A 10066-nucleotide genomic window follows, 5' to 3' on the forward strand; every position below is an offset into this window, starting at 1 on the left:
TAAATAATATCTATCATAAACAAAGAACCCTACCTTTCTAGAAGATAGTAATATATATAATGACACACAACCTACATACTAAAAAGCCTTAACAACTTTGTAGAAACCCCTGTATGGCACAAACGAGATCACGTACAGCAACTAAAACTCGCTGGACTCTATTGTATAATAATTTTACAGTAATGTCAATAATGTACATAAACCAGTGTCGGTTAGTATGCTTTTGGCCAATTTGTTTGAACAATGTTTATCATGCAAAGGAGTTCGTTTAAGCCCATCAGGAATACGACACTGCTCAGTAATTAATACTCTATTTTTAATAACTTGCATTAAGCAACTTTGTCTCTTTTCAAAATTCTTTACGATTTTTATTCACACGTAAAAGAAAATTAAAAATGGCGTGTTTCTAACAGTCCTTTTGATAATATATTATTTTGTGGGAAAGTTTTTCGGGAAGATTTGATCAATATTTCATGACACGAAGAGAGCGACCAAAAAGGAAAACTAAAATATCAAATGATTGAGAGTATAGAGAAATAACACTTTGTGGTGAGAGAGAAATGAGATTTTGTGATCAACTGATCAAGCATTCACATAAACGTTGTAACTATACCTTTTTTCTCTCGCGAAGCGTTAATAAAAAATGATTTACCAGTTCCGAACAACTCTGAAGGATATGGCTTGCTTGGTCAAGATTTTCATAAAACACACACGAATCTTCTTCTGACGACAGATAGACATTTAATCAGGCAGGAACTATTTGTGAAGGTCAAAAATATCATTGAAACTTACACACGTGTATAAATAGTTCCTATACTAGTTATCATGATAAATGAACAAAACAAGGTCCTAAGTTAGGACCTTTCTGATAGCACCATTGAAATCATCTACAGTACTGATTGATAAAAACTCAGAGTTTTATATCATCAAGGTATAACCAAATCATGAGACCTAATCCGAATTTCAAAGTTTTCGATCCGGTTTTAATTCAAACTTCAAAGGGGGTAATATTTTCGGACGAAAAGATACTCGCTAAACTGTTGCCCTTCTACCCCACCTCCGTTGGATGCCATGATCTTAAAGCCGTTATTCAAAAGACGTGAAACTGTTTGCAGTGAATTTAGTTTACAGTAGCCATTTAACGGAAATCTGATGACGTGTTTAGAATCTGCGTTCCAGGCTACTCCACTACGAGCGTCCATTAGCGCCTGACTAATCTCAGGAAAAACTTCTTCCACTACAGACCTTTCCCCACTGATTGTTATTCGTTCTCCAAGATCAGGACTAATTTTAAGGGCCATGCACTGAAAACCCGTGTCAGTACTTTTATCATCATTATTAGGCGTTCGACGATCATCATAGTGGTTATCGTTGGAATTGGAATGACAGTTGTTACTCTGCTTTTTACGATGACGATCTTTCTTGAGGTTCTCTAACATTTTTACCAGTGGAGGTATGTCGTAGAATCTGGCTTCTTCCAGTAAGAGATCTTGCTCCTTGAAGTCTTCTGAAATCGGAAGTGTGTTGGTTCGAAGAAAGTTCAAAACATGACGGAACATCTTTCCATCTCGGTCTATAAAGTAATGTTGTTTTAACGTGTCTAAGACGATAGGAATACTTCCGTTAAACATTCGTGCAAGGCGAGAATCTGGATGTCTGAAAGTATTGTCAATAAGAAGATGAGTACTTAAATAATTAAATGTAAAACAATCATAGTAGTTGCCATTAATTATATAACACTGAACGATGAATAGTAAGAAACGTTCGTGTTCAGTAACAAATAATTCGAAATGTAGTGTGCGACAAATATAAATAAAAACAAATACAGAAATGTTGCTGCCTAATTATTTTTATTTTGTTTTAGAAAACAATTAAATTCGTGAAAATAGAATAGACTGTTAAACTATTTTGATAAAATAAAATAACTTTCTTTATAAATTGGAAATAAAGTAACATAAATCTGGAAAAAGTGAAGGTAACTAACTATATCTGCTAGCTGATGTAAATCCAAAGTAAGGCCAGGACAATTTAAAATGTTGCAATGCTAATAACATCGTAAGGAAAAAAGCAACACGTGTTTCTGTAGCAGCCCAGCCAGTGGCACAGCGGCATGTCTGCAGACATATACTGCTAGAAACCGGGTTTCGATACCCATGGTGGGCAGAGCACATATAGCCCTTTAGGTAGCTTTGTGCTTAATAATAAACAACAACAATTTCTTGAAGCAAGAGTAATCTCAAAATATCCCTTTTCGCTGAGGCATTACAAGAGTAGTTAAAATTTAAAGTGTAGGTGAGATGTAAGCATTTAAAGCAATAAAATTCATGCCATCAGTTGCATACTCCATTAAAATAACAGCGATTACCTGAACGCTGTCCTTATGTGTATGTTTCTCTGTACAACAATATCACATATAATGCAGCAAAACTGTGTTATATCGACGTTAAACTGCATTATTCTACAGTTTTAACACGGGTAACATATAGTTTGCTTTGTTCAAATGATACCCTTCCCACATAAAATAGTTTTAATATTTGTCTCAATTATGGATTAATGAGTTCATGCTTCTGATTGGATGATAATTTAGAATAGACATTAAATTTATTATTATGTCAATTGGTATACAAACGTATAAGAAAAAATAAATGCACCATTTAATGGTATTTCTGTAGTTTCTGAAGTCTTGTAATAAACACATTGTTGTTTTTGTGTTGTTATATTAAATTCAACATTGTTCTAATGGATGTAGATCATTTGTCACATAATTGTTTGTTTGCAATTAAGCACAAAGCTACACGATGGGCTATCTGTGCTCTGCCCACCTCGGTTATCGAAACCCGGTTTCTAGCGTTGTAAGTCCGCAGACATACCGCTGTGCCACTGGGGGGCTTGTCACATAATATTAATTCAACTTCTTATTAACTCATTTACCAATTTTACAGTGCAATGTGATTCTATTTTCGGTTATTATATTTGTAATTTCTAGATGATTAACGCACCTTAATATTAACTTTGATCAGAACAAGCCATGTACTTAATGTAAACCTAAGAATTAACCAACAAAACAACTAGTTGACTACTACTAAAAATAACGTTGTGCAGATACAGCAGTATAGGAGGAAAATTAAAAGTGGGGGCGCACCCGTTACGGCCGAGTCAAGGTCTCGCATTAAGGCCCTGTAGGGTCATGGGTTCTGGATTAAACTTTATGAATTCTCCTACTTTTCCTGGCAGTAATTTTTATAATTTGGGTGCAATTTTGGTGGGACAGATTGAAAAGTGGGAGCGGGCGAGCTCCCCCCCCCTCTTCGTACGTCACTGAGATACATATAAATACTTATACAAATTTGAATGTAAAGTAGATGAAAATAATATTTATACAAATAAAACACATCTAGAATTGTGAAACGATGCAAAAAATTTAGAAGTAAAAGGATGGAACTGGCCATAGGTGGTTGGTATTCACCATTTTTGTAATATAACACAGTTTGCAATTGTGTAGGAGTGGCAGCACGAAATATAGAATAGAAGCTTCAGATGTATAACTTTCTACATCTCCAAAATGTCTGGACCAATTTTTGTGTAACTACCATAGCTTTGGGGTGTTTCTGATGAGAAGTCTCCGTCGGAGTATTCATAGACATTGTGCTGGTCACATAAACTATCTCGATAATCCCCTCCTGGTAGCCACCTGAAAAGTGGAGCTAATACTCTTCAGATGATAAAGAGGTCTGAACGTCCTACCGTACTATTTAGCCCTAGTTAGCTATGGAAATGTCAAATAAACTAGTAAAGATATTCACGGCAAGATGCGAGACCTTTGGTCAGTCTGTCCTGAAATACGCTACCAGGGTGAGTTCTGATGTTCCTGTAAGTAATGAATTATATTATGATGGACTACGGACAAAGCCCACACCTGGGTTACCTCTCAGTTTTGGTGTCGGGATTCATAAAAACAACAGTGAGAAACTTTATACCAACATGAAGGTGAGGATAAAGATAAGAACGTGGAAAGTGGGGAATCTATATAATTTGAACAGCGTACGCTAAGAGATTAAACGACTGGAGTATTGTATCCTAGGGCTATGTGAGATTAGATAGATTGACTCAGATTCTCTTATGACTGAAGGTTGTACATTTATGAATTAAGAAGGAGGTGAGCATCAGGTCTGTTAGTGAAAGAGGAAATAAGAAATTGTGTGAAAGGCTTCCGGCCTATCTCAGACAGAGTTGTGTTAATAAATCAAGTCCTTTGATTTAGCCATCATTGAAGTTTATGAATCTACATCTGATGATGAAGAAGAAGAAATCAAAACTTTTTATCGACATGTTGAAGAACCTATGCAGGCAATGAAGAAACTGAACAATATAGGTTTAATTCAAAACAGTTAGCAAAAAAAAAAAAAACTTAACTAAGAACTTTGTAACAGAAATTTAAAACGATTTGAATTATTAACAAAAGAAGAACTTCCATAAAAGAATGCTGAGAACCAATAGGTTAAGTCAAAAGAGGTGGTGTTACTGGAAGCAAAAGAGAAGAATGTGGAGAGAGTGAAGAAAGAGTAAAAACAAAAGAAGACAACTATCAAGAGGAGGACAGAAATATAAGGAATTAGGTAAGAAAATCAGTTATTTTTGTAGGCAATCAATCGATGAGTATCTCAGCAATTAATGTGCAGAAACTGAGAAATGCGAGGCAACATATAACATGCGTGAAATGCACAGAATAAAGAAGAAGTTGAATAAGAAACCTACCCTGCTTCTAGTGGAGTCATCAAAAGTAAGGACGACAAAATACTTTGAAATTGAGGATGTTAAAAAGAGGTGGAAAAATAAGCGAGAGAGTTGTATAACGATAGTAAGGAATCGGAAACAGCCTGGAAGCGGTAGAACCAAATCGATTAACAACGGCATAGCAATTCTGAAAGGAAGGTATGGGAAACCATTAGAAATTTAAACAATGGAAAAGCTTGCGGCAAAGACGATATGCCAGCAGAAGTCTTAAACAAAATGGACATCTTATGGATTAAATATCTAGCTACAAGTTGTAACACAATTTATAGAAGAGATACAATTTCAAAACTTTAAAAGGTCCGTTTTGTGTCCATCCCAAAGAAACCCGAGGCTATAGTGTGTAGCCTGATATAGGACTATCAGCTTGATCAGTGACACCTCAAAAGTATTTCTCAGTAGAATTAAAAATCAGGTTACGAATGAGCTGTCGGAAACCTAAACTGCTTCAAAAGAGGTTAGAGCACGCGTAAGGCCTTAGGATATTAGTTGAAGAGCCATTGAAGTGCAAAGAGCGTTTTATGTATGTATCATATACTTTGTAAAAGCCTTTGACAGGGTTAACCACGAGAAGTTTATGGAGATCCTGCAACAGATTATGGTAGTTCAAGCAGATATCAGAATAGTAAAGAATTTATAAATAATATACGATGTCACCAACATTGTATAATTTCTATGTAGAGTGGTTGGTAAAAGAGGGAATTACCTATGTTGAAGGAATCAAAGTTCACGGCATAGAGTCTGTAATAATAGGTATGATAATGATAAAAAAAACAACTTATAGGTGAATCTGAGAAAGTAACAGGACGGTGACTTGACAGGCGTGTTCGTAAATGGAAAGATTGTAGCCTCAGAATAAATGTTAACAAAACTAAGACAAGACAGTAGTAATTTCATGATCTGAAGAAGCTTCCAGAATATGCATCAAAGTAGAAGGTAAAGAGCTGGACCAAGTAGAGGAGCTTAACTATTTAGGACGAATATCGGTAATGATGACAAGTATAGAAAAGGAGAGAAATCAAAGAAAAGGCATGTTAAAAAGGGCATTTTTCCCACTCATCATCTGAAACTGGAAGCATTTGAAATGTGGTGGTGTAAATAAATGAAGATGATCAGTTACACAGAACTAAAGAAAAACACATGAGGAAGTACTGCAATGTACAAAGACAAAAGAACAGCTGTTGAACATATGTAGAAAATCGAAGATACGCCACTTTGGGCTGTAATAAGTTATGAAGGAAGGTTGGCAAATATTCTGACGAGTAAATCTAAAGGAAGAAAAACAGGAGGCATTCAGAGACTAATTTGGCTAGATGATATTAGGAAATGGATCGGATACGAGAAATTTGAATTAGGAAAGTTGGTGCAGGCAGAGATGTATAGAGCACAGTGAAGGGCTCATACTCGTCGACCCACAAAATTAGGAAGGACGTCATGACTAATAAATAACATTAGAAAAAAAATTCTGATTTAAAATAGTAATGACAACTATCAGTCATTGTGCGAGTTCAATGAAGATATATATATATATATATAAGAAAAAAGTAAATAATTACAAAAACTCTTAACATTTAACAATTTTGGCTTTCTTTTAACTCTCAAACAACACGATCTTACATCCTACCAACAAATTATTTTAGTGTTAGTTGGTATGTATACATGCTGCAAATGCAATGCTACCATTATGTCCAAAAAAACCTCATTACGTAGTTACTAAATGACAGTCAAATGGTAGCTTGTTACCCCCTCAAAAGATCCACGTGTTTCTTTTTCAGGTTTTGGAAATATCAGACATCATTTGGTGTTGGAGTTTATTTCCATATCTGTTGCTTTTCCAGTAGTTCGGTTGAGACATTTAGGAAAAATACTTTATAATGACTCTTGCACCATATACAAAATTTATGTAGCTTAAGAATAAGTGAAAATTACTAATAAGTGAATTTTGCGTGGAAATGTGGAAGTATACTAAAAGCTTATATATGTTTTTTTTTTTTTTTATAGAAACATTTAAGCAAAGTTTATAGATTTAGTCCTTTTTACAGTTAAACTATATAAAATGGTTTTAACAATTTCATGAGAAATGGCTAAATCGAAATTAACGTTATATAATCATTACTTTGGAAAATATAACTGAAAATAGCTCATAAATATGCTTCTGTTCGTTTAGTTGTTGGGCTTGGGTAATAAAAAAAAAAGATTCGTTTACTTTTAAGGACATCAGCCATTTTTATGTGATATCTTATTTTCCTTAACACGGGAAACATATGTAATAATATAACCAGAAAGACATTATCCAATATAGTGTGCAAGTCTCAGGAAGAAAGAAAAATTAGTATTAGTTCAAAAATATCAATTAATAATGATGAATTAAAAGGTCAACTAGTTCAAGTCCAACATCTTTTTCATCTCAAGAATTAAAGTACTTATTCAACTGTTGACCAAATCTAAATCAAATTAATTTAATTTTCCTTTTAATCTTTTGGCACTTCACGGTTATCACGTGTATAACTCAAAGTACAGTGTTAAAAAGACATCTTATCCGAACAGGTAAGACATTGTCAAAGAAATACGGCTATTACGTTTCCTCTTCATGGCACCCCACTGTGCCCAGAATTATCACCGTTTCCTGAAGGATTGCGATAATTACCTCCCCTGCTGATATCAAAGGTTAGCAAAAATATGTGGCCAAGTTCGCTATGCAAACAGTAAACATTGCTTCACATTGGTCTTGATAAAGATGCCTAATTGATCACAAAACAGATGTCCTAGCAATAATTTTTTTATTTAATCTGTTTCTTTTTAAATGAGGATCTCTAGATTAACTCAGCTCTTTTAAGTAAGGTCCTAATTCCTAATTAAAGTTAAAGCGCTCAACTTTCAAAATTTGTACAACTTTACTCTCGCAAGGTGACTATCTTTATGCGTTGATACAGGAATTGAATAAATTGCTTTTACAAATAATAATATCACTCAAAAAAAAGGTGTCAAAAGCGAAGGAGCTAACTTAACACAATATGCTTTTGTTGCTTTGAGATGACCTCTGAATAGTTTTGGGAAAGGGTTTAAAAGGCAGTACGCCTCGATTTCAAAATTAAAATGAACATTCGGCGAAATAGAATTCTGGTCCTCATATTAATTTCCTTGAATGATTCATATAAATACTGGCTTTTCGTCAATGATTCTATTAACTTGATAAAAATAAAGTTTATTCATAACAATCCAACACATATTAGATGCAACGCCCTCTCACTAAATACTAATAATTAATCGCACTTTTGGAGCTACACGCTTCCCTCGTCTATAGTGTTCAATCTAATGGCTGTATTTTCGAACTGCTGCTCGACAACATAATCTTCATCGTAACATGCTTCTGGAGAGGATGAAGAGATCAGGCTTTGGCCATATACCTTGTCAATTTTGGCACAGCCCCTCCAATGTAGGTGTTCGTCAGCTTCCAAGACCACGTTAAGCAGACCAAGGACAGAAAAGTTCCATTGGATCTGAATGGAGAGATGTGACAGCAAAGACGGGTTATTCATTGGGCCTAATAAGACCGCTCCAGAAAAAAATCGAATAATGTCTTAAGAAATTTTTTTTCACATTCTTGCATCAGCGTTTTAACATCAAGCTTTAACCATAGATGTTTTAAAAATAATTTTATATTTCGACTAAGTTTAGCAGCAATGAGTCTGTAAGATACAAAAATGATCATATTTTAAGTTTACAATTCTTATCTTGTAATTAAGTTTCATTATTTTGATCAAATTGAAATAGTTTTATCATAAGTTTTTATCCTTCTTGGATGAAAATTTCGTTAAGTCCCAGACTCGGCATGACCAGGTGGTTAGGGCGTTTGACTCGCAATCTAATGGTCACGGGTGCGAATCCCCGTCCCACCAAACATGATCGCCCTTTCAGCCGTGGGGGCGTTATAATGTGGCGGTCAATCCCACTATTCGTTGGTAAAAGAGTAACCCAAGGGTTGGCGGTGGGTGGTGATGACTAGCTGCCTTCCCTCTAGTCTTTCCCAATTAGAGACGGCTAGCGCAGATAGCCCTGTGTAGGTTTGCACGCAATTCAAAGCACATTTAGTTAAGCCCTTATTCGAGAATTTGAAAATTAGAGGGTCTAGTGTGATGTATTTATTTCTTTATATTCTTTCTGGTCGCTTAATATTTGTTTTATTACTTTTATTAACTCAACACATTGACGAGTTTTGTTACGGAGACACATTTTATTTTATTTTTTGGCCCAGGGGGTCTCTGCTTGCTCCCCCGTTTTCAAACTTTGCCTTTCGACAAAACATCATTTAACCAGTTCATCACATGAACATAAATTATAGTAAAAAATCTGTTATATATTTCTTTAGACATAAATTAATCTGTTGCAGTATTGTACTTCGAATGGTTGGAAATTCAATATGAGCGAAATATTTAGGTGCTAAACATGACGCATATGTAGAGACAAACCACTGTATTAACATATATATATATATATAGTCTCCGGAAGGTCGTCCGTTTTCTGAAATCACGTTTTTCTGTTATTAATTACTACATAGTTTAGAACTCGAAGTATCAATATCTAAAACACTAGTTAATTGTTAGTAGTTCTTTTAATCACATAAACATCTTGGAGCATTTTATAGAAACTCTGCTTTAGTTGGTAGAAAGTTTAGTGCAGATTATAACAGAGATCTAATGCTCTTCCTGTAAATATCTATTCGTCTTCCCTGGAATAAAATAATTCTGACAAACGTTGGCCAAGGCAGGGGAGGGTTGACAGCTTGAATCAGAAGGACATAGCTGCAGGCACAGCTAAACATTCACTAGGCAATTGGCTGTTAGGTCACTAAGAAACGTTTATTGCGAGTTCCCTACACGAATTCGTGATGTACGTTCACCAGGCGTGTCCTGAAATAATACAAAAAAATAAGCCGTTATGCAAGTCGATCAGCATGTCTTGGTTTAGAACAAAGTGTTTCGATGAGGTTACTGTCCCCAATAAAGACGTATCTGACCTATCGTTACCACCTTAAACAATGAACCATCTTCTATTTGAGAAGAATATCACATCCCACCTCCAAAATTTATTCCATTTGACATCTTGCAATTCTCTTGCAAAACACTAACTGAAGTTCTAATGATTTTATTTGTCGTTGTTGTCTATGGCTTTTATTGAGTAATATACGATGATTAGGGTTCATCTGCTGTAAAAGTTAATGCTATTTAAAATCGAGTACGAGGCAACCATTTTGAGCCTAATAATGGCTGGAGAA

General features: G+C 35.0%; 1 protein-coding gene across 1 annotated transcript in view; it reads right to left on the reverse strand.

The window, feature by feature from the left end:
- Window positions 1–660: 660 nt before the first annotated feature.
- Window positions 661–10066, reverse strand: part of LOC106478125 (BTB/POZ domain-containing protein kctd15-like) — a 41950-nt gene continuing 32544 nt past the window's right edge. The window contains exon 3 of the mRNA XM_013938637.2: window positions 661–1656. Coding sequence (XP_013794091.2) covers window positions 996–1656 — 661 coding nt within the window. The 3' untranslated portion in view covers window positions 661–995. The remainder of the gene's footprint in view (window positions 1657–10066) is intronic.

This window comes from Limulus polyphemus, unplaced genomic scaffold (genome assembly GCF_000517525.1).
Source record: "Limulus polyphemus unplaced genomic scaffold, Limulus_polyphemus-2.1.2 Scaffold182, whole genome shotgun sequence".
Taxonomy (NCBI): Eukaryota; Metazoa; Arthropoda; class Merostomata; order Xiphosura; family Limulidae; genus Limulus; species Limulus polyphemus.